Source organism: Bos javanicus, chromosome 19 (genome assembly GCF_032452875.1).
Source record: "Bos javanicus breed banteng chromosome 19, ARS-OSU_banteng_1.0, whole genome shotgun sequence".
In the NCBI taxonomy this organism is placed as follows: domain Eukaryota; kingdom Metazoa; phylum Chordata; class Mammalia; order Artiodactyla; family Bovidae; genus Bos; species Bos javanicus.
In genome coordinates, this window is record NC_083886.1 from 29,020,592 (window position 1) to 29,047,668 (window position 27,077).

The 27,077-nt window shown below is 54.2% G+C and overlaps 2 protein-coding genes and 1 non-coding gene across 12 annotated transcripts in view; 2 read left to right on the top strand and 1 right to left on the bottom strand.

Annotated features, from left to right (window-relative positions):
• The window catches only part of RNF227 (ring finger protein 227), a 52,029-nt gene that overhangs the window by 21,931 nt on the left and 3,021 nt on the right, over window positions 1–27,077 (bottom strand). For both annotated transcript variants that reach the window (XR_009731125.1, XR_009731126.1), the window contains exon 3: window positions 1,729–6,389. The gene's annotated coding sequence lies outside the window, so the exon portion shown is untranslated. The remainder of the gene's footprint in view (window positions 1–1,728; window positions 6,390–27,077) is intronic.
• CHD3 (chromodomain helicase DNA binding protein 3) lies at window positions 1,078–26,216 on the top strand. Of its 9 annotated transcripts, none has more exons than XM_061389571.1 (40): window positions 1,078–1,375; window positions 5,957–6,069; window positions 6,538–6,708; window positions 6,966–7,090; window positions 8,474–8,757; window positions 8,989–9,119; window positions 9,277–9,427; window positions 9,592–9,785; window positions 10,108–10,341; window positions 10,533–10,736; window positions 11,259–11,470; window positions 12,188–12,319; window positions 12,686–12,785; window positions 13,185–13,376; window positions 13,531–13,731; window positions 14,101–14,238; window positions 14,497–14,618; window positions 14,776–14,949; window positions 15,083–15,224; window positions 15,457–15,588; window positions 16,195–16,312; window positions 16,848–16,972; window positions 17,153–17,384; window positions 17,672–17,838; window positions 18,311–18,488; window positions 18,930–18,995; window positions 19,450–19,535; window positions 19,664–19,797; window positions 20,351–20,495; window positions 20,626–20,788; window positions 20,903–21,024; window positions 21,123–21,258; window positions 21,370–21,471; window positions 21,647–21,778; window positions 21,977–22,085; window positions 22,277–22,409; window positions 22,666–22,907; window positions 23,961–24,124; window positions 24,343–24,469; window positions 24,947–26,216. In XM_061389571.1, the coding sequence occupies exons 1-40, from the start codon at window positions 1,102–1,104 to the stop codon at window positions 25,185–25,187; spliced, it is 6,348 nt and encodes a 2,115-aa protein (XP_061245555.1). In that variant the 5' UTR covers window positions 1,078–1,101; the 3' UTR covers window positions 25,188–26,216. The 9 variants fall into 9 exon arrangements, with proteins under 9 accessions (XP_061245555.1, XP_061245560.1, XP_061245556.1 ...); XM_061389576.1 differs by having other exon boundaries at window positions 22,666–22,861; XM_061389572.1 differs by having other exon boundaries at window positions 21,650–21,778.
• LOC133233161 (small Cajal body-specific RNA 21) lies at window positions 19,927–20,066 on the top strand. Its single transcript, XR_009731636.1, has one exon. It is a non-coding gene; the product is annotated as a small Cajal body-specific RNA 21 (non-coding RNA).

The following is a 27,077-nucleotide window of genomic DNA, read 5'->3' on the forward strand; positions in this document are numbered from 1 at the left end:
GCTTCTCACTTAAAAGATACCTACACAATTAAATGCGTTTTGACTTTAATGAGATATGTAGAAACAGAGTTATATATAAACATATATTTCATCTTTTTCCTTTTCAATGCCTGAAGGGGAAAAAAAACCTTCACATCAAACCACTCCCTTCTGAAGTATTCAGAAAAAAAAAAAAAAAAGCTTTTCTTTAAGAGAAGGGAGGTGGGGAGGAAGAGACTAGTAAAGAAAAGAAAAAAATTAAATCTAGTTGGACTAGTATCTAACTAGTTAACCTTTAACAATTTATGCTGATGTCAGACTGAGCATGAGTACTGATTAATGCCCCCCCCTCAAATATTTTTTATAAGGGGGGAGTTAGTCACAGCAGCCATTTTTGTTTTATGCAGAAATCCTTCATGCCCCCCCCAACACGCACACACACTCACTCACACACACACTCAGTACACAAGGAAAATATCTCTATTAATCTGTGCACTAATCAGTTATGAAAAAAGGGAGAAATTTGTGGGTTTCTGGGTAGAGGCTTGGAGATGGGGGTATAACAGGGAGGAGAATGGGGGGGTGAAAAATGAAATATTAAGCCAGCCATTTTGTTTTAAAAGGGGATTTTTCCCCCCTCTCCCTTTCTTCATGGAGGGGGTGGCGGTGCTGGAGGGGGGGTTGTTTTAAAAATAATTTCCAGGCGGCCATCTTAGTGCCTCAGCTCTGAGAAATATTTCTGAGCGCCCCCCTCAGAATTTAAATATATTTAAAGCCACGAAGAGGGGGGTAGAGAGAAGTCGAAAACTTTTATATATATATATATTTTTTAATCCCGCTCTCTTGTTCTCTCGGGAGGAAGAGAGAAGGAAAAAAAAAGTCCTCAATTTTTTTCCAAGAAAAATTTTTAGGGTGGTTTTGGCCCCCCTCGTCAGACGGCGGCCCCGAGGGGGGGTTTCGGAGGGGGGTGGCCCGGGGGTTTGGGGGGCTGGGGGAGGCGGTGAGGAGGAGGACGAGGACGCCGCCGCCGAGGAGGAGGAGGAGGAGGAGGAGGAGGTGGTAGCGGTGGGGGAGGCGGGCGGGCGGTGGGTGGGGGGGTGGTGGGGGGGCCAGAGCCACAGGATGGCTTCCCCTCTGAGGGACGAGGAGGAGGAGGAGGAGGAGATGGTGGTGTCGGAGGAGGAAGACGAGGAGGAAGAAGAGGGCGACGAGGAGGAGGAGGAGGTGGAGGCGGCCGACGAGGACTACGAGGAGGACGACGACGAGGGAGTACTCGGGCGCGGGCCGGGCCACGACCGGGGCCGCGACCGCCACAGCCCCCCCGGCTGCCACCTCTTCCCGCCGCCGCCGCCGCCGCCGCCGCCACTGCCCCCGCCGCCGCCGCCCCCGCCGCCAGGTAAGCGGCCGCCGACTCCCTCCCCCAGCCCGAGCCGGAGCCGCGGGCGCGCGAGGCCCGGGCGGGGGCGAGGCACCCACCGCGCGGCCGAGCCGAGGCGAATCCGGGGCGCGGGGCGCCGTCTCGGGCCCGTCGCCCGGCGGCGGTCCGAGCGGTCCGGGCGGGCGGCAGCGGCCGCCCGGCCAGGCCTCCTCCCATCCCCCGCCGCACCCCTCCCCCGCCGCCGCCGCCGCCGCCGCCGCTGCTGCCGCCGCCCGGGCTGGAGAGCGCTGGGCGCGAGCTGCGCGCGCGGACCGGGCCACTCGGTCGCGGCTTTCGGGGGAGGAGGAGGAGGAGATTTTTTTTTTTTTTACCCTCGGCGGGGAGGGGGTAGGCAGGAAACGGCCGAGGCGAAGCCAGGGCCCCCTCCCTGGCCGCGCGAGGGACCGCGGAGACCCTGGCGGCCGGACGGCGGCGTGGGGGAGGGGCGCGTGGGGGAGGGGCGGCCGCGCGGGCGCCCCTGGGGCTCAGGCCCCGGTGGGGTTGGACCGTGGGGAAGTGGGGTTTGCCTGCGAAGAACGGACCACGGCCCTCACAACCCCCCGTCAGGAGTTGGGAAGGCTAGGGGGGGTGGCGGGTGTCCATCGGACCCCAACACCTGCGGGGACTTCGATGCCCGCCAACTCTGGAGCGTGCGGTGGCACGTGGGGGAGGGGTCGTGTGAATGTTTGCGGGCGGCTGACGACTAGGGGCAGGTGGTGGCCACACTTCATGCAGACCACTTCCTGGAATGAGACTGGCCCCGGCCCCCTCTCCCCTGCTCGTACTAGGGAGCGCAGCCACTAGAGATTGGGGACCGAGAGGAGAGTGTCTGGGACACCAGATGCCCCCAACCCCACCCCCTTTATCTCTCCTCTGCTCTAGGCTCTTTTGTGTCAAGTGCGCTCCCACCCCCGCCATGACCCCGTCAGTCTGGGGTGGCCGAGCTGCCCAGCTGTGACTCTCACGTGGCTGCCATTCACTGTCACTCTCCCGCTGAAACCACCCACACCCTGACCACGTTGGGGGGCGTGAACTGCCCACCCAGCTGTTGTGCAGCTTGACCGTCACTCAGCACCCCTCCCCGGGGATGACAAGTCATCCGCACTGTCTAGGTAGTTCTGCCCAGCGGTGAAGGGGCCTGACCGCTGCCTCGGGTCGGGGGCCCAATAGTGGCCCCCCTCTGGCCATCCTCTAGAGTGCTCTGCTAGTGTTTTTCAGGATAGAGCATCTTTCGGGTGGTCACACCCCCAGGCCTCTGGATGCCTTGCAGCAGAAATGCACCAAACTTCAAAACGTCTAACATCATACTCTTTGTAAAACTGTCATATTGATCTGTGTGGGTTCTGTGGGAAATGTTCCTGTCTAGTGGAGACAGCCTTTGAGGGACTGAAGCGCGGCGGGGGTGGGGGGAGGTACTTTCTTGGGGCGGAGGGGGGAGGGGGTATCTAATGGAAACAGGATCAAGTCCACTTCCCCCCTCCCGGGCTTGTCCGAAAACGGGAAAAGTTTTTAAAAAGTTATCCCGAGAGAGCCCACTGATTTTGCAGACGGGAAAAGGAATAAAGAACTGTGGGGAGGGGGTTACCTGGAAGACAGCAGAGGTGCTAAAGAGAAAGCAAGGATGTCAGGTTAAGTTAGGGGATGCGCAGTTCTCCCATTTGTCTATTCCAAACTTAGAATGGGGTATTTGGGGGCTTTTGATCCCGGATTTGGGTCTGTAAAGGGGAGTGGATGAAAGAATCTGAGGTCGAGGTGGGTCTTTGTGTCAGTACTCCCTCCCCTTTTCCCTCTGCTTTCTAAGCATCGTCAAATGTTTTAAAAATTGTATATCTGAAAAGAAAACCCACCTCCTCTCTCTGGCAGGGCAGTTTTATCTCCCTTTTAGCCCTCCAAGTCAAAGGAGTGACCCAGATACACCCCCTCAGATGACTTTCTGAGGTAAAACTTTGGCAAAATATTTTTAGTCTGCCCATTATTTCTGTCTACATAAGTGTGGGCAAAATAATCCTCCTCTGAGGCAATTTGTTTGGGCTGCCCCCCACCTCTTTCTCTTTAAGATGAACTGATAGCCGTTAGAGGTTCCTATTGTTTTTCATTCTGACGTCTTTGATTCTCACCATTTTGTTTTACATTCTTACCCAAGACCAATTTTTTCCCTTCCCCCCTCTCCAGTCTCCTTACATTGTTAAACGTTTAAAATAATAGCACTCGTGCTGATGGGGGAAGGGAGCAGGAAGCCCAAAACTCATTTCTTCGCCCTCCCTCTTCTGGCAAGTCTAGAGAAATAATATAACATAATGTATAGATGTGATTCCTTGGGGGTGGGGGTGGGGAATGATTGTGGGTGGTGCGGAAAATTCTGGTAGTTTCTTTGCAAAAGGTCTGAAAATACAAACCCACCCCCTGCATGCAATACGCATGTGCAGCAGACCTATTATGGTGGTTCGTTGTGGGGGAGGGAGGGGAATTTGAGAAAAAATAAATATATGTGTGAGAGATTGATGGTGAGATTAGAAGAAGAGAGGGGCGGGAGGCGAGGCTCTCGGCGAGGCCCCTCCCTCTCTCCGGCTCGCCAGGCCCCGCCCGGCCCCCTCGCCGCGCTCCTCCCTCGCCGTCTTCCGAGATCTGAGCTGGGATGTGGGAGAGTCTGGGCGCGCGGCCAGCATTGAGTGGCTGGTGAGGCAGAGGTTGGGACTTAGATTTGCTTTCCTGCCCTCCCTCTCCTTTCCTCGCCGTCTACTTTGCGTCCCCACAGCACCGCCGTCTTCCCAAGTTGGGGAACCTCCCGCTGTGTTGGGGAGTGGAGTTAACTGGCTGCGAGGTCCCAGGGCTGGTGTCCACCACTCCCCGCCCCCCACCCCCAGCTTGCGAAGACCGAGGCCATTTTCCTGATCCTCAGCCAGTTGGCCTGCCCTTGCCACTGCCCCGGCAGCCTCCGTTTCCATGTTCGTATTAGCGGGAGTCCCTGGGGTGAGGGACCGCTGGCTGCGGGGCACGGCGACTTACTGACTTCCTATTACGGTCCCTGCTCTGTTTTCACACCCCCGGCTGCCTGCAAGCACCTCCCCCGCCGCCACCCCCCCCCCCCGCCACAGCCCCCCAATTTTAAAGTGCCGTCCCGCGCGACAGGGCACAGGATGCCGGAGCTGTGAGGAGAAGTAGCATTGAAGGAAGGAGGCGCCGCGATTCTGAGGCGCTGGAAACCGAGGCCTCCGGTGTAAATTGTGGCTAATTTTCCCTTGGCTGTGGTAGGGAAAAGGATTGTGTGTCTTAGAGCAAGGGGCTGGGCCCTGCCCAGGCTTTCCCCTCCAGCGCTGCTGCCTTTGCCTGAGCAGGACAGGTCTGGCTGGTTAGTCTAGTGCTTGCTGGGGGAGGGAGGCCTCACACCAGGGCCTCACTTCTGTGTGGCATCGGCTGTGTCTTCCTCCTGAAATAGTTACTCTCTGAACCCTAAGCCTCCACAGTGTGGCAGGGGTCATGGAGAATGGGAAGAGGGGGACATCTGGGAAGAACCAGCCCCAGCCTGTCTGACAGGGACATCTGGAGAGAAAGCCAGGGACCTAGCCCTGCTAAAAGCATGTACAGACTGTCCTCTGGGTTTGTGCTCATGAGTATGGGATGCTTGTGTGATGCTTGTGCATTTGAGAATGCATTTGAGGGGTGTGTCTATGCCTGTCCAGTGTCTTTGTGTGGGTCTCCCATACTGCTTAGATATGAATGGGTTAGAATGCTTGAGACTACATTTGGAGGCAAGGGGTGAGACCCGGGGACAACGGGTAGGGTGCCTGAGTTCTCAAAGGGAACAGGGATGTGGATGTAGATTTGAAGGCACAATCGAGGCTGCTTGGGAGGAGGAGGGATGTTTAGGTAATTGTGGAGACCTTCTCCTGTGGGGCTAGGGAGTGACAAAGGAGCCAGACACCAAGATCCTGTGGGCCAGAAGTGAACATGGCTGACTGAGGGTTTCTTTTCCTCCAAGGCTATACTGGGGTGACAGGAGTCTGGGTGATTATCTGAGGAAGTGTAAATAGAGGCCTCACTCCTCACAGAAAGGATGTCAGGGCCCCAGGGTGTTAGTGTGAGAGCCCAGGTGTCCACCTTTGGCTCTGCCTTCTCAGCATCTGGCTTAGGGAGCTGCCAGCTTGTGTCTCCCCACTCCAAGTGCTGGGGTCAGGCCAGGCCAGCAGCTGGGCATGGCTTCCCCAGTTCCTGGGCAGGATGCCAGCTGGCTAAGTGAAGGGGAAGGCAGGAGGAGCCCTGGCGGCGACTAAAAGGACCTGCCACAGTCAGAGCCCATGGCCTAGAGCCTGGTCCCTTGTTAGTAGGAGGGGAGAGACAGGAGTGGTTTGGCTGCTCTCCTCTTCTGACCCCTGACCTCCCATTCAGAACCCAGGCATCCCAGAGTACTCGAAACACTCTCCGTTTGCGTCCAGCAAAGGGACGCAAGGTTTGGAAGAGTTAATTTCCTAGAGAGCAGGAACCAAGGAGGTGAGGGAGGAAAAGGGCTGCAGAGGCTGGGAGCCTAGAGGCTTAGGTTTTCCGGTGCTGTCTGCTCCAAAGATAAGGATGACATTCGACTGCTGCCTTCAGCATTGGGCGTGAAGAAGAGAAAGCGAGGACCTAAGAAACAGAAGGAGAACAAGCCAGGAAAGCCCCGGAAACGCAAGAAGCTTGTAAGTGTTACGCACGCCTGTCTCTACAGTGAGGCTTGGAGACCCGTCCCAGAGACCTATGATTTCTCTGGGCCTGATTGCCATGGGAACCCTGAAGTCAGGGAGACCTGACTCGCTCTACCTGCCCCCACCCCCACCCCTGCTAGCCGGTATCTCCCAGGTCTGGGACCCATCCTAGTGAAGAGCCCTTTTGTCGACTTTACTTGCCCTGCAGCACGAGAAGCTGTTGGAAGCACTGGAGGTAGACTGCATGAATTCACAGCCCAGCAGTCCTCTGTCTTCTTGGGCAGCTTACTTAGCTCTCTGTGCCTCAGTTTCTTCTACAAAAAAAAAGTGGATAAAAATAGATTAGTTGCTGTCTCATAGGATTGTTGTGAAGTTTAAAAGAGACGATGATATTTTGTGCTAGGAGGAGTTCCTGGCACATGCTAGGGCTCAAAAAATAGTATTTTTATTTCTCTCCCTTAGGACAGCGAGGAGGAATTTGGCTCTGAGCGAGATGAGTACCGGGAGAAGTCAGAGAGTGGAGGCAGTGAATATGGAACCGGACCAGGTCGGAAACGGAGACGGAAGCACCGAGAAAAAAAGGAGAAGAAGACAAAGCGGCGGAAAAAAGGGGAGGGAGAGGGAGGGCAAAAGGTGAGTAGATTTGGGGAGTGAGGGGAGAAATCTGTATCAATGACAAGCCTGAAGAGTAAGGGAGGGAGAGCCCTGGGCGAGCAGGGTGACAAATGGAGAGGCTGTGGTTTATGAGGAGTGGGATTGGACTGGGAATGGAGCAGAAAACTGGAAGCCCAGAGAAGCTGGTGGGTGGGCAGAGAGGCATGTCAGGGGCCAGGGGGAGTCCAGGACTGGACCTGGGAGAGCACCTGCCTAACAGAAGCCTGGTATCCTAGCAAGTGGAACAGAAGTCATCAGCAACCCTGCTTCTGACCTGGGGCCTGGAGGACGTGGAACATGTGTTCTCCGAGGAAGATTACCACACACTCACCAACTACAAAGCCTTCAGCCAATTCATGAGGTATGGTAGGGCTGGGGAGCCCTCACGAGCCGACGCTTTTAATTTGGGGGAGGCCCTGGACCCCTCTGGGATCTGATGAAAGCTAAAAAATGGCTCTCCAGAGAAATTCACAGCACAGACACACAAAATTCCACATGTAATTTCAGAGAATTCCTGGACTCCCAGGATCCAAGCACTCTAGTCAGGAACTCTTCACTGGGGATCAGAGTTCCACGGCTAGGTTAGAGAACTCTGGTGACCGATGGCCCTCACTGCTCTTAACAGTTCCAGTTTACCCTGCCTGACTTTTCTTCAGACTGGAGTGGAGAGGTGGCATCAGTGTTTCCCAGTTTCCTTTCCTCAGTTATCAAGTCTTCTCTGCCCTTCCCTTAGACAGCAGTAGTAATGGAGGATGCAGGCTGAGAGTGGGACCTGCGAGTCAATAGCTTCTAAAGTAGTGGAGAGAACAGTAGAGATGCCTTTGGGGAAGCAGGCACTTTAGCAGAGCCCTTCAGTGCTCTGGAGACAGCCTGCTAAAATTCAGGTCCTGGTGCTTCTTGGGCAACTCACTTCTTTGATCTTCAGTTTCTGCTTCTGTAAAATAGGCAAATAGTATGTACCTTGAGGAGGGACTGGCAACCCACTCCAGTATTCTTGCCTGGAGAATCCCATGGACAGAGAAGCCTGGGGGCCTATAGTCCAAGGGGTCACAAAGAGTCAAGACACGACTGAAGGGACTAAGTGGGTACTTTGGTTGGGTTTTGATGGGGTGGTGGATGGAAAGCTCAGCCCATTCCATATTCTGGGGCCCGGCAGAGTTCAGTCCCTGGTAGTGGTCATTAGTCCTGGTGTCTTACAGCTTCTCTACCAAAGACAGTGCTTCTGTCAGCACCGGGGTCACCTGTGTCCTCACAAGAGCTTAATACCCACCTCAGAGCAGAACAAGTGTGACCCATCAGACTCCACCTAATGGGACCCTTCATTAGGTTCTATCAAGGCCTGTGGAACTCATGAGAAAAACACAGAGAACCGTAACAGCTCCTAGTAGTGTTGTGAGGATGGAATAAGATACGGTGTGTGAAAGTGTTTTAGGAACTGTAAAGTAGTTGTCAGAAGTAGAGCATTTTTGGTAATCTTGTATCTTTTGGCTTTATCCTATTTAATCTGCATTTAAATTTTATTTTGCCTATTTCTTTTTTGTTCTTTCATATGTTTTTCTTGTTCTGTTAAACTTCTAAAAACTTATTATTTGTTTACTTTAAAATTGATGTTACTCATGAGAGAACATGTTTACACTACCCAGGAACCCTAGCTTGTACATTGACTTTATTGCTGAGGGAAATGGCAGTATTCCCTGACCATCTATCTGTGAAGGGTCCGAGTCTCCTGCCTCTGTATTTACAGGCCCCTCATTGCTAAGAAGAATCCTAAGATCCCAATGTCTAAGATGATGACCATTCTCGGGGCCAAGTGGAGAGAGTTCAGCGCCAACAACCCCTTCAAGGGGTCGGCGGCTGCTGTGGCAGCGGCAGCGGCAGCAGCGGCGGCTGCTGTAGCTGAGCAGGTGTCAGCCGCTGTCTCCTCGGCCACCCCCATAGCACCCTCCGGACCCCCCACCCTTCCACCACCCCCTGCTGCTGATATCCAGCCCCCACCCATCCGAAGAGCCAAAACCAAAGAGGGCAAAGGTAAGAAATCTTCTAGGTCGAACAGCTGTCACCCCACCTTCCAGACTGCATGTTCTCAAATTGTAGTCCAGAATGCTTGTCTCCTTGGCCCTGGTGGTTGGAAAAGTGCTTCCTAGGAAGGGTCTCAGTAAGACCATAGCCCACTAAGAGGCCCAGAGACCTTCATGGCCTCCCTTATTCCAGGATATCGTGACCTCAGGCTTTTCTCCCTCACTTGCGTTCCTCACTCAGGTCCAGGCCACAAGCGGCGGAGTAAGAGCCCCCGAGTGCCCGACGGACGCAAGAAGCTTCGGGGAAAGAAGATGGCACCACTCAAAATCAAGCTAGGGCTTCTGGGTGGCAAGAGAAAGAAGGGCGGCTCGGTGAGAGGCCCCTCTGGTCTGTTAAACTCCTGGGGGTGGTCAGGGACCCGGGGTCCAGACACATGGGTCCGTGAGGACAGCTGAAGCGGGAGCCCAAGGCCTGGGGAGGGGAGTGGAATCCAGCCAGCGCCCCTGACAGCCATGGGGCTATGGGCAGTATGTTTTGCAGAGTGACGAGGGCCCCGAACCGGAGGCCGAGGAATCAGACCTGGACAGCGGCAGTGTCCACAGTGCCTCAGGCCGCCCCGATGGCCCCATCCGCACCAAGAAATTAAAACGAGGCCGGCCTGGAAGGAAGAAGAAGAAGGGTGAGGGGCATCAGCTGTGTGTGGCCCTGACAGTTAACTTTCCTCTCATTCCTTTGCTGTCCTTATTTTCAGTTGTGACTTCTTTATTCAACCCTTTTCTCTTTCTCTCCCCTCCCCCATTCATTTCTCTTGGCTCCCTTGGCCTCCGCTCGGGTGTATGACAGTTCTAGGCTGTCCCGCTGTGGCTGGGGAGGAGGAGATTGACGGCTACGAGACAGATCACCAGGATTACTGTGAGGTGTGCCAGCAGGGTGGGGAGATCATTCTGTGTGACACCTGCCCTCGTGCCTACCACCTCGTCTGCCTTGATCCTGAGCTTGACCGGGCTCCTGAGGGCAAGTGGAGCTGCCCTCACTGTGTGAGTACTGGAGCCGCCTCTTCGCCCCTCAGCGACCGCCTCCCCCATCTCTTTCCTCCGTGATATCATTTGTCATCTTCCTACTCCCAGCTGCCTGGGCCTCTCAGCAACAGATGTTTAAGGGTCCAGGATCCTGTGTGTTCCTCTCCCTCATCCCCTTGGCCCCACCAAATCAGCATTGTTGAAAACTGAGGTGTCCTGTTTGTTTGTTCCCACCAATCTTCTCTGTACTTCTAGGATCTAGGCTTCCTGGTTGGTCTCTGTCTTCCATTCTCACTCCTTATCTTCTTTTTTGTGTCCTTGTCTGTCCTTGGCTTCCCAGGAGAAGGAGGGGGTCCAGTGGGAAGCCAAGGAGGAGGAGGAAGACTATGAAGAGGAGGGGGAGGAGGAAGGGGAGAAGGAGGAAGAAGATGACCACATGGAGTATTGCCGCGTGTGCAAGGACGGCGGGGAGCTGCTGTGCTGCGACGCCTGCATCTCCTCCTACCACATCCACTGTCTGAACCCCCCGCTGCCCGACATCCCCAACGGCGAATGGCTGTGTCCCCGATGCACCGTGAGTGGACCCGTCTCTCAGGGTTTCTTGTCAGCCCTGACTCCTCCTCCATCTTTGGGGCCCAAACGTCCGGCTCTTTCTCTTCTCTCCCCACACCAGACCTTTGATTCCCTTGTGGGACTCCCCCACCCTCCTACTCTAACGAGGGGCTCTTTACGCCTCTTTCTTTCCTGTTTGTATCCACCCCGAAGTGTCCTGTGCTGAAAGGCCGTGTGCAGAAGATCCTGCACTGGCGGTGGGGAGAGCCACCCGTGGCCATGCCAGCCCCCCAGCAGGCAGACGGGAATCCGGATGCCCCACCGCCACGACCTCTTCAAGGCAGATCCGAGCGAGAGTTCTTTGTCAAGTGGGTGGGCCTGTCCTACTGGCACTGCTCCTGGGCCAAGGAGCTGCAGGTACAAGGGTGTCTCTGTCCCGTCTCCTGTGGCCCCGTTCACTGCTGCTCTCCCTCTCTCACCCACCTCTTCTCCCGTCTTCTGTCCCTCATATTAGGTCTCTGGCCCCCAGACCCTACCAGCTCTCTTAGTTTCCATACTTGGGTCTCTTGGTCTCTGGCTGTCTTTCCCTCAGTCTCTGTTAGACTCCTCCCCTGAGGTGTAACGGAGCCTTCCTTAGCCTTCCTTAATTCCCATGTCTTACCCTTTATCTATCTTAACCATGTTTTACGGACACCCTTAGTCTTAATAACCTGTTCCTTCCTCGTTTTACTTATTACCTCCTCACTCAGGTCCTGTCTCAGACTCCGTTCTCTTGCATGTTACTCATTTTCTTGCTTTGACTTTAACTTTCTGTGTCCTTCATCCCACCACTCCCATGGCTCATTTTCCTGTACCATTCCCCCTGCCGGCCGCTGCCCCGGCTCCTTGTGTCCCCTCAGGATGTCGGGACTATCTCTTCCTTCCTCTGTACCCCACCAGCTGGAAATCTTCCACTTGGTGATGTACCGAAACTACCAACGGAAGAATGACATGGATGAGCCCCCACCCCTGGACTATGGCTCTGGTGAGGACGATGGCAAGAGTGACAAGCGCAAGGTGAAGGACCCACACTACGCCGAGATGGAGGAGAAGTACTATCGTTTTGGCATCAAGCCAGAGTGGATGACCGTCCACCGGATCATCAACCACAGGTAAGCCCTTGGTCCACGGGAAGGCCGACCTGGGTTTTGCCACTGTTCTTGTTGCATTATGGCCCCATGTTAGATAATTGACCTAACTGGCTAATTCCCACCACAGCCCCAGCCTCTCTGGCTTTGTTTCCTCTATGGAGGTGGGAGAAACCAGGGAAAAAGTCCAGCCCAGCACGAACACCTTTGTCCTTGCTTCCTCTAATCTCGAACAGCTTAAGAAATGACACAGGAGTCTGGGGATTTGGATGTGATAAAAGCAAAACATGATTTATACAGACCAATGTTTCTAGTATTTCTGTCTTCATAGTACCTATCATTACCAATGTTTTACTGTCTTTTTATTTTTCTGTTTCATCACGGTCTTCTCCAGTAGCATGTGAGCTCCATGGGAATCAGTCATTTGTCTGCTTAGTTCTACTGAATCACCTATGCCTGGAACAGTGCCTGGCATGTAGTAGATGCTTAGTAAATATTGATTGGATGAACAAATGACATTAAAGCTGGGGATGTTTTGTGATAGTTGATTTTTAGGAAGTCATCTGGAAAAAGTTAGGATAGTCCTTCAGCCTTTCTAAACTCCCTTTCAGAGGCCCACCATTGAAGATTAGGTGACAAATTCTGTGTGTTAATTGATAATTGTGTTTATTATGACTCTTTTCTACTTGTGACACATTATTTTTCTCCTCCTGCCTCTTCTTCTGGCTTCCCTCTTCACAGTGTGGATAAAAAGGGGAATTACCACTATCTAGTGAAATGGAGGGACTTGCCCTATGACCAGTCCACATGGGAGGAAGATGAAATGAACATCCCTGAATATGAAGACCACAAGCAGAGCTACTGGAGACACCGGTGAGTGAACCAGATCGTGGGTTAGAGGGCGTCTGAGGGTGGGGGCATTAAATGAGGTGCAGTAGGGACAGACTCAGTCTAGAGTTTAGGGTAATGGGAGCTGGGGCTGGGTTGTTTGCAGTGGGGTCCATAAAGAGGCAGTGTGAGGAACAGAGATAAGATCTAGCCTGACTCACGGGGAAGAGGATGCTGAGGAGTCGGGAGGGTGGTCTCTAGAGCTGAAATCCAAGGGGTGAGGCTAAAGAACCTGGGAGAAAGGAAATGTATGAAAATCCAGATTATGGAAAGTGGGAAGTAGGTCTGGAATTGCTTCAGAAGATGGGGGTCCCAAGGCCCCAGTCTCACTCAGACCCACTCTTTTCCCAGAGAACTAATTATGGGGGAGGACCCTGCTCAGCCCCGCAAGTATAAGAAGAAGAAGAAGGAGCTGCAGGGTGATGGGCCTCCCAGTTCTCCTACTAACGATGTAAGTCCTCCACTTGGCCTGTGTCTCATTTCTGGAGCCTCAGGGATCGAAGATTTCCTGGGAGCTTCTGACAGAACATCCCATAGGTTCCACAGCTTCTTTGAGCTCTTCCTTCAGTCAGCTTTGCCCTAGGTTTACTGGGGATTTGCACACAGGAATAAGAGTCTCCAGGGACAGCTGTACACAGGCCTCTTTTGCCGTTTCCTTCCCTGCAGTACTCCCAGGTCTTGATTCAAGGAACAAGGGGGAGGCACTGCAGACTAGAACTTTTCATAAGCTCAGGCCAGAGGAGAGGGACTCGCAATCCTACTTGATACCAATGCCAGGGACGGGGAGGACGAGACCAGGACCAGATGAGTGGCTGCTGGTTCCCTTGAGCTTTCTGACTTGATTCTACAGCCTACAGTGAAATATGAGACTCAGCCACGCTTCATCACAGCCACAGGAGGCACACTACACATGTATCAGCTGGAAGGATTGAACTGGCTACGCTTCTCATGGGCCCAGGGCACTGATACCATTTTGGCTGATGAAATGGGGCTGGGCAAGACCATACAAACCATCGTCTTCCTCTACTCACTCTATAAGGAGGTGCTGGCTCCTAGGGCCCTAGCCTGGACTGGGGAAGGTGGGAGTGGAGGGTGAGGGCAGAGGACTAGGGGAGGGGCGTGGCAGGCAGTGGAGTTGGGTATACAACCGCAGGCCTCAACTAATGGGGCTCCCTCTCCCCACCTTCCACTCCCAGGGCCACACAAAGGGTCCCTTCCTGGTGAGTGCCCCGCTGTCCACCATCATCAACTGGGAGCGGGAGTTCCAGATGTGGGCACCCAAGTTCTATGTAGTGACATACACGGGTGACAAGGACAGTCGAGCCATCATTCGTGAGAATGAGTTTTCCTTTGAAGACAACGCCATCAAAGGTGGCAAGAAAGCTTTTAAGATGAAGGTCAGACTCCCTACCTCATGTCCTCCAAAGTCCTCAGATCTGTCATTTCATTGCCCCAACCAGAACTTTCTTATATTCCTCATTCAGCTTTCTCCCTCCTTCCCCCACCTTCCCTCATGCCTCTGCTCTCCAGTCCTGGAGATGTAGCAGGTTATTCCCGGGGGCACTCATGGATTGCTTCGAACTGGACAGGTGGGGGAACCTTGGGGGCCACATCCTGTAGTCCCTGTGTGGAGTCAAGGTTGGAGGCCTGGACTACCAGCTGCCTTTGGGAGTCTCAGGACAGGGTGTCTGGGTAGAGAATGGGGGTGGGGGTCTAGATGCTCGGGTGCAGGCTGGCAGCCACAGGGACCATGGTTTTGTCAACAGAGGGAGGCACAGGTGAAGTTCCATGTTCTCCTGACATCATATGAGCTGATCACCATTGATCAGGCAGCTCTCGGCTCCATCCGCTGGGCCTGTCTCGTGGTGGATGAGGCCCATCGGCTCAAGAACAACCAGTCCAAGGTGAGTGAGGTACCCAGGCCTCAGAAACTTGAGGCTCTGGACTCCTACTTGCCCCTATCCTAAAACACAAAGCTTGGGGGACTTTCAGCAGCCCAGGAGGCAGTGCAGGGAGAAGTCCACTTTGGAAGCAAGACAGGACTAGGGGTCCGAGGGCATCTGATCCTGAAGGAAGTAGGAGCTGGAGGCAGGGAGAGCCGAGGGCCAGCTGCTTGCCACTGATGGACCCTTTCTCCTGCTTTTCCTTGCCCCATTTTCTAGTTTTTCAGGGTCCTCAATGGCTACAAGATAGATCATAAGTTGCTGCTGACAGGGACTCCATTGCAGAATAATCTGGAGGAGCTCTTCCATCTGCTGAACTTCCTCACCCCAGAGAGGTTTAAGTAAGTGGTGGCTCAGGAGGGTGGTCTACAGAGAGGAGAGGTGGAGGGTCTGAGAAAATGAGAGCGTGCAGGAGTCATCTAAAGTGAAGACTAGAGCCTGAGGTCAGGGGCAAAGAACCAACGCCCATTCATGTTTTAATCTCCTTCTGGCTACTAGCAACCTGGAGGGCTTCCTGGAGGAGTTTGCTGACATATCCAAAGAAGACCAGATTAAGAAACTTCATGACTTGCTGGGGCCACACATGCTGCGGAGGCTCAAGGCAGATGTCTTTAAGAACATGCCAGCCAAAACAGAGCTCATTGTTCGCGTGGAGCTGAGCCCCATGCAGAAGTGAGATGCCGAGCGGGTTCCCTGGACCAGGGTTGAGGATGTGGTAACAACTTTGCAAGCGTCGGTGACCAAATGTAACCTCACAATTGCTTCCATTATTGTGTCTCTTCTGTGCACCTACCCTGGGCTTTAGGAAATACTACAAGTATATCCTGACCCGAAATTTTGAGGCCTTGAATTCACGAGGTGGTGGGAACCAGGTGTCGCTGCTGAACATCATGATGGATCTTAAGAAGTGCTGCAACCATCCGTACCTCTTTCCTGTGGCTGCTATGGTAGATACGGGAGCTGGGACGGTGAAATGCCTGGCTGTCTGGAAACAGGAGCAGCCAAGAGTGCAGGGCTGGAGCTAAGCTGGGAGGCCAGGGACTAGATTTCTGAGAGGAGTAGTAATTGCAAAGGTGTGGAGCCTGGATTTGGGCTTCCAGCTTTCTAGACGTCATCAGAATATGAGGGTGTGTTTCCTGACCCTCTCCTCCTCCTCTTTCCCTGCCTTTTTTTTTTCAGGAGTCCCCCAAACTTCCCAGTGGGGCTTATGAGGGTGGGGCACTTATTAAGGCGTCTGGGAAGCTCATGCTGCTGCAGAAGATGCTGCGAAAGCTGAAAGAGCAAGGACACAGAGTGCTCATCTTCTCGCAGGTGACCCGTGCCGGTAGTTCCTCCTCACCATCAGATAATCCCTTCCCTCGTTCCTGTGGTTGCCCCGGGATGAAAGGTTAGGCAGTTACACCCTTAAGGGTTTCTGGAACACCTCTGTTCATCTTGGCCTCCAATCCGTGTTCTTAATTCAAGCCATTGGAAGCTGTAGTCCAGTTTCTTTAAAGCCAAAAGGGGAGAAGGGGGAGGGCGAGCCATCTGCCTCCTAAAGGAGTCTCTGGGGCTGGGACTGTTTTTTAATCTTCCTAGGGAAGGAAGAGAGTGCAGACCTTTTGGAAATCTGATGAAAGCTGTGGGTCTGCTCTCCAGAAAACTGCACACATGATGAGACAATCTTGTACAGATTTTCAGGGGGTTCATAGATTTCCCTGCAACCGTGTTATGGGTGTCAGAGGAGAACCTCTGCTGTAGGAGAAATGGTCTTAAATCAAGAGAAAATGACAGGGTATCCCAGGAGGAGCTAGGGGTACATATGACAGGGCAGGGGTACAGGTGTAAGGACTGGGGTTGAGGGAGAGTAAAGGACAGGGCAAACAGTGCAGCCCACCGCCTCATTGTTCTAGACTCCTGCCTCTTCTCTTTCTCTAGATGACCAAAATGTTAGACTTACTGGAGGACTTCTTAGACTACGAGGGCTACAAGTATGAGCGCATTGATGGCGGCATCACTGGTGCCCTGAGGCAGGAGGCCATTGACCGCTTCAATGGTGAGGGGGCCTTGGTCCTGCTGGGTGTACACAGCCTGAGAGACCTGTGCCTGGGTCCCTGGGAGGGTGTGGGCCTGCGAGGATGTCAGTTACCTTGGCTTTTTCTTTTTTTGAAATATTTATTTATGGCTGTGCTGAGTCTTCATTGCTTTGCTGGCTTTTTCTCTAGTTGTGGCGAGTGGGGGCTGCTCTCTGGTTGTAGTGCTCAGGCTTCCCATTGCGGTGGCTTCTTTTGTTGTGGAGCACAGGCTCTAGGCACTCAGGCTTTGGTAGCTGCGGCATGGGGTCTCAGTAGTTGTGACTCCAGGGCTCTAGAGCATAGGCTGAGTTAGTTGGGGGATCTTCCCAGACCAGGGACTGAACCTGTGTCTCCAGCATTGGCAGGCAGATTTTTTACCACTGAGCCACCAGGGAAGCCCCCACCTGGGCTTGTGAGTTGAAGGCATTGTTGTTTGTAGTCAGGGAATATCTGGGAGCAGGTAGCCGGAACTGCTGAGTACAAGAAAGGCCTGATCTCCTGATTCTTGCCTCCCAGCTCATGGGGCCCAACAATTCTGTTTCCTCCTCTCCACCCGGGCCGGAGGCCTGGGCATCAATCTGGCCACTGCTGACACTGTCATCATCTTCGATTCAGACTGGAACCCCCATAATGATATCCAGGTGAGAACTCCCCTCCTGGAGCCCCTTGGAGCAAGGAGACACGGGTATCTGTGCTAGGGTCAGAAATAAACCTCTTGAGGGGGAGAAGGCCCTTTCTTGTCAGCCTTTTTTCCACAGCATGTAGGGGGGGGCTCTCCCCCACCCCTCCCCTGGCCCATCCTTACTTTCCGACCCCTGTAGGCCTTCAGCCGTGCTCATCGGATTGGCCAGGCCAACAAAGTGATGATTTACCGGTTTGTGACTCGCGCCTCGGTGGAAGAGCGAATCACACAGGTGGCCAAGAGAAAGATGATGCTGACACATCTGGTGGTGCGGCCCGGGCTGGGCTCCAAGGCGGGCTCCATGTCCAAGCAGGAGCTGGACGACATCCTCAAATTTGGTACCGAGGAGCTATTTAAGGATGAAAATGAGGGTGAGAGCCTTTTCTGCAGCTCCCTGAAAGCAGGTCTCTGCTGTCTGTGAGCACTGCTGAAACCTCCCAAACAAAACCTCTCCTCTGCATCCTTGGAGGACGGCTGGCTCCTTTCCTTACCTACAAGGTTGACATAATACACATCTCTGTAGATGCCCAGGGAAGAGGCCTCCTCCAGAGCTCCGTGGGAAGGAGGCAGAGGGAATGGCTTTCCCTGAGCTTTGTAAAGTTCTGCCTGAGGTTCTGGTTGGAGCTCAGAGTCCACTCTCGTTCCCTGACTCCACTAGGTGAGAACAAGGAGGAGGACAGCAGTGTGATTCACTACGACAACGAGGCCATTGCTCGGCTTTTGGACCGGAATCAGGATGCAACTGAGGACACTGACGTACAGAACATGAACGAGTATCTCAGCTCCTTCAAGGTGGCCCAGTATGTGGTTCGGGAAGAAGACAAGGTGAGTGGCTTGGGGCCAGACACTGGCCACCTGGGGCCATCTCTGAAGGGTGGTAGCCAATGTCCAAATAGGAGGATCCCCCTTTGCTCTTGTTTTTTAATCTGATCTCTCACCCCAGTGTCTAGCAAAAAGCGGTCAGTTGTGGGACCTCAGACAACTTGGTCTGAAGGATGAGACTGGACACTGGAGAAAACATAGGCACAGCATGTAGTGATCAATTTGGAAGGCTGCCTTCTGAATAGAGTAGGAGGGAGGCATAGGGAACTGGAGGAGAGGCTTAGAAAAGAGAAGCAATGGGGAGGAGGAGCAAGTTGCAGGTAAGAGGTGAGGACAGCGTGCTACATCTGGAGGATTTATGTGTCTAGAGTAGACGAGGTCTGGGGCTGGGCTGCAGCAGGAGAGCAGGGGTTTGTGGGTGCTGGGGGCTGGGTAAAGGGGCACGGTCTTCAGTGTGGGTCCTGCTGCCCTTCAGATTGAGGAAATTGAACGAGAGATCATCAAGCAGGAAGAGAACGTTGACCCCGACTACTGGGAGAAGCTGCTGCGGCACCACTACGAGCAACAGCAGGAAGACCTGGCGAGGAACCTCGGCAAGGGCAAGCGGGTCCGCAAGCAGGTCAACTACAATGACGCTGCTCAGGAGGACCAAGGTGACGACTGTGCCCAACAGAGGAGAAGGGGAGCGTGCTGAGAAGGGGCTTGGAGGCTGGGGGCATTGAGAGGAAATGAGTGGCTGAGCAGTCAGGGCCTTCCCTTCTCAGGAGAAAGAGATTAGGACCCTAGGAAGGGTCACCAGGGGCTCCCCGGAGGCCAGGTGGATTTGCAGGTGACTTGAGCGCTCTCGCAGTCACAGAGGGCACCGATGGACACGCAGGGGCCTTTGTTTAGAGTGGGTTATGCAAGTGTCAGGCAGTGGGGGTGAGTGGACCTGCCTTGTGGCCCAGATTGTGGGCAGCCCTCCAGTATCTCTAGGAGGGCCGAGGCCAGAGTGAAGGTGCAAAAGTCTCTGAGGGGAGGTGTCCAGGCAGAAAGGGCCCCACGTGGGCTTATCCAGGTAGCCATCACTGACCGCTGAGCCCTTCTCCTCACAGATAACCAGTCAGAATACTCAGTGGGATCAGAGGAGGAGGATGAAGACTTTGATGAGCGTCCTGAAGGTGGCATCTATTTTCCTTTTTCCCACACCTCTTCCCATTTCACTTCCCATTGTCTTTTAAGCCTACTGTTTTTATACAGAGTGCTCACTTGTAGGAACAGTAAAAGATTTCAGATAAGCAGAGAGGAGAAAATATCTATAATTTCGTTACTGCTAAAATTTGGAATATATAACCTTGTAGGCTTTGACACCTAGATGAGAGATCAAGAAAGGTTACATCATTTTACACTCCCAGCAGTAGTCTTGGCTTGCATCAAATAGTTGCTACTGATTATTTAGAATGACTTGATTCTTTTGGACCTACTGGGTTGGTAGTTCTGGGAAGAAAATTAGAAGCACCTCAGACACAACAGGCATTCCTTGTGTTGCATGTCCTATGGACGTGGAGAGCTAGGAAAGAATGAGGGGTGGAGGATATGGTGGTTTAGTAACGAGGGTCACCATCTCCCCACCAGGGCGTCGACAGTCAAAGAGGCAGCTTCGGAACGAAAAGGATAAGCCACTGCCTCCACTGCTGGCTCGAGTTGGGGGCAACATTGAGGTGAGAGCTGGCCTAGGCCCCTGCGGAGAGAATGAGGGGAGTTGAGGCTGAGTTACCGAGGGCAGAACAGACCAAGAAATGAGGCCCTGGACATTCATCATCCACTCCCTCCTTGCCCCCATCCTCAGGTGCTGGGATTCAACACCCGTCAGCGGAAGGCCTTCCTCAACGCAGTGATGCGCTGGGGCATGCCCCCGCAGGACGCCTTCACCACCCAGTGGCTGGTGCGGGACCTCAGGGGCAAGACTGAGAAAGAGTTCAAGTGAGTGTGGGTGACCCGGGGCTGAGCTGGGGGGAAGGGCAGGAGCTTTGGGTGTTATTTTCTTCCTTTCGGCCACCATATGATGTGACCTTACTCACCTGATCACCACGCTCCCTGCCAGACGTTTCCTGGCTCGGTTTCCTAGGGGGTGGGCTCAGCCTCTGCCACCTCCCCTCAGCTGAGCCTAGAGCAGAGAGGCCAGGCCCTCCCTACTGTGGGAGAGGCAGGTGAGACAGGAGCCTCGCCTGGGCTGTCCTTGCCTCACAGGCTTTGGCCACGATAACCCAGCCAGGGGAGCTGGTGGGAAGGATGAAGATCAGACTGATGGGGCCTAAGAGTGAAGTACCAAGGTTGGGGGGCCGTGGAAATGTGGTGGGGGGCAGATGGGGGAGTTAGGATTTGGGGGAACCCATGATGGTGAAATTGAAAGACCCAGGGAGGAGCCCTGGAGGTACTCAGGAGCTCAGGTTCAGGGTTCAGTCATCCCTGTACCCCTTCACTGCCTTTTCCCCTCCTAAGGTCTCCTGACCCACCTCCCCCGCATGCTCCTTAGGGCCTATGTGTCTTTGTTTATGCGCCATCTCTGTGAGCCCGGGGCAGACGGCTCTGAAACCTTTGCTGACGGAGTCCCTCGGGAGGGGCTGAGTCGCCAGCAAGTGTTGACCCGCATTGGAGTCATGTCTCTCGTCAAGAAAAAGGTATTGGTCTTCCCCTCACCCAAAGAGTCAGGTCGGCTGCCTAGGCCCCATGCATCCTCAGCCTTCTATCCCTGGCTCCAGGAGCCAGAGTAGAACTGACCCCTGTCCTGCAACCCCCCGCACCCTGCAGGTACAGGAGTTCGAGCACATCAATGGGCGCTGGTCTATGCCGGAGCTGATGCCTGACCCCAGTGCTGACTCCAAGCGCTCCTCCAGAGCCTCCTCTCCTACCAAAACGTCTCCCACCACTCCTGAGGCCTCAGCTGCAAACAGCCCTTGCACCTCAAAACCTGGTAATCAGCTCAGGATGACAGGGGAGACCGACGGGGCCAGTTTCCATCAGATGCAGAGGGCATGGAACTGGGGTGGGGAGTTTCTGCCTTCTTCACTCTGCCTTACCCCTGCAGCTACTCCAGCTCCCAGCGAGAAAGGAGATGGCATAAGGACACCTCTGGAGAAGGATGAAGCAGAAAACCAGGAGGAGAAGCCAGAAAAGAATAGCAGGATTGGGGAGAAGATGGAGACAGAGGTGTGTGGCTACCTGGCTGCCTTGGAGGCAGTGGCAGGGTCTTGCAGGCAGGAGCCTGGAGCCCTCCAGGTCATCCTGACTCTGCTGTCCTTTTCCAGGCTGATACCCCTAGCCCAGCCCCATCCCTGGGAGAGCGGCTGGAGCCAAGGAAGATGCCTCTAGAGGATGAGGTGCCAGGGGTACCTGGAGAGATGGAGCCTGAACTTGGGTACCGGGGGGACAGAGAGAAGTCAGGTGGGTGCATGGCCTTAAGTGTGATGGGGCTTAGAATTTGGGGGCTCCCTCTTCTGGGGTCAGGGGATGAGGGTGACATCCTCCCTTCCTGTCCCCTGCCCCCTCCCACAGCCACGGAGTCGACGCCAGGAGAGAGGGGGGAGGAGAAGCCGATGGATGGACAGGAACACAGGGAGAGGCCGGAGGGGGAGACGGGGGATTTGGGCAAGAGAGGTAATGGGTGGAAGAATGGGACCCCTGGGTCCTTGAGGGATCAGGGGAGGTGGAATCTGGGGAACCAAACGCCTGGGTGGGTAGCTCTTCAAGGGCCCATACAGTACAGAGAGGAGTCCTGGGACCCGGGTGGAGACTGTCCCCCGAGATGTGAGCTCTGCCCCGTCTGCCACAGCAGAAGACGTGAAAGGGGACCGGGAGCTTCGGTCTGGGCCTCCTCGAGATGAGCCACGGTCCAATGGGCGACGTGAGGAAAAGGCAGAGAAACCGCGGTTCATGTTCAACATTGCAGATGGTGGCTTCACAGGTGGGGGGCTCTCATTGTCTCCCAATCCTAACTTGAACCTTGTTTGTAATTAGTTTGTTCCTGACCCCTCTCTTCACCTTCCTCTCGAAGAGCCTGTGGTCCTGTCACCTGTTCACTTCCTTCCTCTGTACCTGTCTGTGGGGCTGGGCATGGTTCTCAAACCCCTGATGCCGTGTCTGTCCTCTCTCCTCTCTGCAGAGCTTCACACGCTGTGGCAGAATGAGGAGCGGGCGGCTATTTCCTCGGGGAAACTCAACGAGATCTGGCACCGAAGACACGACTATTGGCTCCTGGCTGGTATTGTCCTGTATCCTTTGTTACAAATACGAGGCAAGAGATGTTTTCTCTGCCTGGAGCGAGGAGAACCACAGAAGAGTCCATCTCTAGGGAGGGGAGCCTCATGCCACACTTTGGAGCAGTCAGGCCAAAAGGAAGGTGTGTGCACAGCCCCCACCAGCCCTGTTAAGTTCCTTGATGGTCCCCTTCCTTCATCGGCAGCCATGGCTACGCACGGTGGCAGGACATCCAGAATGATGCTCAGTTTGCCATTATCAATGAGCCATTTAAAACTGAAGCCAATAAGGGGAACTTTCTGGAGATGAAAAATAAATTCTTGGCCCGGAGATTCAAGGTGAGGATGAGGGAGGAAAGGAACAGTGTTGAAGAGGGGTTTGAGTCAGAGGTAGGACCAGATCTGGTTGGAATGTAGGCAAGGTTGACCCCTTGAGAGCCAAGGCGATGCTTGAGGCCAAGACACCCGAGTGTCACCTTGTGTTTGGGCCCATGGGCTGGATCAGGGTGGAGCTGGGGTTGCTCTGGACCAGCGAGGGGGCGGGGGGGCAGTGTGGGTCTCTGCCCCTAGTACTCAGCCCCTGCCTGGGCCTCAGCTCCTGGAGCAGGCGCTGGTGATTGAGGAGCAGCTGCGGCGGGCGGCCTACCTGAACCTATCACAGGAGCCGGCGCACCCCGCCATGGCCCTCCACGCCCGCTTCGCCGAGGCCGAGTGCCTGGCCGAGAGCCACCAGCACCTCTCCAAGGAGTCGCTGGCGGGGAACAAGCCGGCCAACGCCGTCCTGCACAAGGGTAAGGGCCGCGGCGGCCCCGCGCGGGGGAGGGCCCACAGCGCTGCGTAAGTCTTCACCCCGCACCCCTCAAAATCTCCCCACCCCTCCGACCCCTTTACCCTCTGAACCACCCCCCCCACCCCGACCTCTAACCCCACCCCAACCCGCCTGATACCCCCTTGGTTTTTAGCCTCTAGAAATTGTGCGGCCAGCCCTTATCCATGCCTAATAGCATTCACGTCAGTGCCCACAAGTGGGATCCCCCAACACCTTGACCTCCCCCATCTCCATGAGACTGTGCCACATCCCCTCCATGGGGCAGAACTTCTTCACTGACCCACACACCTGCCATACTGTTCATAGCACCCTGTCTGGGGCCTTGGCCTGTATATAGTCCACAAGAGTTCTTATCCTGGGTCCCACAAATCACATTCCTCACATCTCACTCACCCCACGAGGCAGAAACCACTACCATCCCACCCTCTGACCCTACCCCATGAAATTTCCCTTTGATCTTCAACCCTTCCTCCCAAACCCTCATGCCTTGATAATAGTAGATTAAGTTCCAAAGCCCTCTAACCGTCTAATCCTGACTGACTCCTGGCCCCTTAGACTCCTGTTCTAATTCCTTGAACTTGTAATGCTGACCCTCTAACCTCCCCCCACCCCCGCCCGACATATTAAAACCTTGATTCCTTAAGTCTTTGACATCATTTACCACCTCCCATGCCTCCTGACTATTTCCTCCCCATCATCCCCAACCCCCAAACTTCCCTCTTCCAATATGGGATGTTCTGACAACTCCCCGCCCCGTTTTCTCCAATGTCCTCCCTGTCTCCCTTTTCTCCATATTCCCTTTTCCTTCCTTCTCTTTCTCCATCTGTCTTTTGTGGTGATCTGGTCTCTTTGCCTCTTTACCTGACACTTCTTTTTCCCCGAGCTGCTCTCTTTTAATGTCTACTTCTGTCATTTTCTTGGTCTCTGATTCTTTGGCATCTGTGTCCTCTCTCTCTCTCTCTGGCTATATCTGTCTGCCTGACTCCACATCTTTTCCTGGCTCCATCTCTCTCTTTCCCTGTCTTTCTCTCGCCTTTCTTTTTCCGTGGCCCGGGCCCCAGTTCTGAACCAGCTGGAGGAGTTGCTGAGCGACATGAAGGCGGACGTGACCCGCCTGCCAGCCACGCTGTCCCGAATACCCCCCATCGCAGCCCGCCTTCAGATGTCCGAGCGCAGCATCCTCAGCCGGCTGGCCAGCAAGGGCACAGAGACTCACCCCACACCGGTAACCCTTCCCCCGACTCCACTTTCCCTGTTGGTACTCCTGCACACAGACAGATGCTTCCTTCAGAATCCTATACAGTGTGGAAAACGCCCACACACACTCCTCAGTGTGGAGTCCCCTTGCCTCTGCCATACCCCCCAGTAGCTCTGGATTTCTCCCCTACAGCTTCTCCCTCTCAGGCTGTGGCCCCTCTAACTTGGGCTCGCTCTCTCTTCCAGGCCTTCCCCCCGGGTCCATACGCTACACCTCCGGGGTACGGGGCGGCCTTCAGCGCCGCACCCGTCGGGGCCCTGGCCGCCGCAGGCGCCAATTACAGCCAGATGCCAGCAGGGTCCTTCATCACAGGTCAGCTGCTGACTTCCCGCCTCCTCCTCGTTGCCCTCTTCCTTTCCCAAGCTTCACCCCTGCTCAGCTGCCCTTTACTTGTCCAGCCCATCTCACTTCCTTGGATGTGCCCAGGGTTTCATGGAATGGAGTGCTTCTAGACATTATTTTTCCCATCCCTAACTTCTCTTACATCCCCATCGTCAGAAACCCCATCCAGGGCTTTACTGGTTCTGTGGACTAGTACCTGAGCCACCTACTCCTGGGTTACTTCAGAGAAAGAGTGTGAAATCAGAAGGGGGTTATAGTGAATGCTGGAGCATGAGTCACACACACAGTGGGGCGTCTCAGGAGAGGGGTCCGCCCTGCTCTGCACACCCTAGAAAATTGGACCTGGCATGAGGTGACCTAGAAGTAAGAACATAACTGTGGTCAGGAAGCAGTGGACGATGGGTAGAGAAGTAGGGATTGACCCTTCCTTACCCCCTTCCCAAACAGCCGCCACCAACGGCCCTCCAGTGCTGGTGAAGAAGGAGAAGGAAATGGTGGGGGCACTGGTGGCAGACGGGCTGGATCGGAAGGAGCCCCGAACCGGGGAGGTGATCTGTATAGACGACTGACCGGATCCCAGGCCTGCCCTTCACCCAGGTCCCGGCCCCGAGGTCGACCCCCAGCTCAGGCTCTGGGGCCTGCTGCCAGTCCTCCACCTTCCCCACCCCTTGGGCCACCACTGGGCTAGGAGCCCCTCTGCCCCTCTCTATAGTTCTCTTCAAGAAGGGCCCTTGTTTTTCTCCACCCCATGCACCTTTCCCACCGCACTTTGAAGACTGTGCTGGTGAGAAGGGGTCTGGGTGGAAGGTGGTGAGCAGGGTCTTCCGAGTACCTTTATCCCCCACTGCCAAACACACGCAGCTTCCCAATAAAACGGTTCTGGGGAGGAGAGAGGTGGAGCCTCCCCAGGTTTTAATCCTGCAACATCAACTCCATCTCTTGCAGAAGTGGGGGGTTAGCTTTGCCTGGCTTGTAGGAACTTTGGTGGGGAAGAGCTTTGAAGAGAGGCAGGTGACTTGAGAGAGGGGTGACAATGAGCCCTGGGAAGGTGGAAGAGAAGAGGAGGGGCAGCTCCATGTTTCCTTCCCCTCCCTCCCTGCAGATGGAGGGTGGAGCAGTTATCAGGGAGGGAGTCCATTGCTGTTCAGCCTCAGAATAAAGGAGCCATTCACTGGCTCAGTTACCTCCTGCGTACCGGCATCTTGTGTTGGCAATCTTCCCCCCTCCCTAGGGACCAATGACCACCCCTGCAAAGAGTAACATTTGGGTGATACTCCCTTAAGCCAAAGAGGAGCTCCCCAATCTGTTCTAGGGACCCAAGTAACCTAGAAAGGGTGGCAGAGAACACAATGGGCCAGACATGGGGGGAGCCCCCAGTTTGGGGGCTCAGGTTCTTGGAGGATTTCTACCTTCCCTCCTGAAGACCTGGATGTGGACTAGAGTGGGTCAGGCAGGGGGCCTAGTCAGGGGACTACCTTGCCTTCAAGACCAGAGCAAAATAGCAGAGGGCAGGCTGGGGAGATATGGGCACACCCTCCTCCCCAGGAGGGGCTGGGGAGAGTGGCAGTTTGCATGGCGAACCCCCCACTTCCTCTTTGCTCCCCTTCACTTTCTGGCTGCCCCTCTCCCAGTCTCTTCACACCCACTCCGGGCCTGTCCCAGTCCCCTCTTCTGTATCAGGTTTATTGGTTGTACATATAAATTATACTTTCCTTTCTGTGTGCTCTGTTATTTTTGAGTGGGGGAGTTCTTTGGTTGCGGGGAGGGGGAGGGATAGGAAAAGGAAGGGTGTTGATTTCTGCCATTTTCTATTCATTTCTCTCTTTAAAAAATCTTGTTGACTTTCCCTTTTCTTGTTTTTATTTCTTGGATCATCAGCTAAAATTCCAAGGACCCTTTTCCAACCCTAACCCCGAGGTGATGAGCTCAGTGTGGAGGGTGACAGCAGGATACCTCACAGGCCCCAGGGTGGGGCCAGCGAGGCGGGGTTCACTGGACAGAAGTGGAATGGGAGGGGCGCCTGACAAGGTCCACAGCTGCCTTCAGGCATCCTTTGGAGCATCCTTTCCACCTTCAGGTTGTTTAGTTCTGCCAAGAGTCAGTAGAGGTCACTACAGCTTCACAGGTTCAGTTCCCAGTTTGCAGAAGCACACTTATATTTTAAAGGAACTGGGGGGAGGGTGGTCAGACCTGCATAGCTTGCCAAAGATGTGAACTGCTAGACACTGCACCTTGACATGTATTGTTCACTACCGGAGCTTCTTAGAAGCTGAGACCAGACACTTAAATTTTTGAGGCTATTATATTAAAAACTGCAATTCTAACAAGCAATCAGAAAACAGCAGGCTGAAGGCCGAGAAAGGGCTCCCCAAAGAGGGAAAATTTAAACTGAGACAGCAGACTTAAGGACAGGAAAAAGGCAAAAACAGGATTAGAAAAATTGAGGTTTATTAGTAAGTTCACATTTTTAAAACTCAGAGGAAAATTCAACACATTAAACTATGCACACAAAGTTTAAATTTCTTCAGTTAATAAGAGTGTCATTTTAGGAACCTTGAATAAAACTATATCATTTATA

What these genes read in the sequence shown, in the direction of transcription:
- CHD3 (XM_061389571.1), top strand. Translation starts at nt 1,102, where the DNA reads ATGGCTTCCCCTCTGAGGGACGAGGAGGAGGAGGAGGAGGAGATGGTG. An exon ending in AGAAAGCTTTTAAGATGAAG is followed by an intron (nt 13,732 to 14,100) that starts GTCAGACTCCCT and finishes TTTTGTCAACAG; the next exon opens with AGGGAGGCACAGGTGAAGTT. An exon ending in TCTTTCCTGTGGCTGCTATG is followed by an intron (nt 15,225 to 15,456) that starts GTAGATACGGGA and finishes TTTTTTTTTCAG; the next exon opens with GAGTCCCCCAAACTTCCCAG.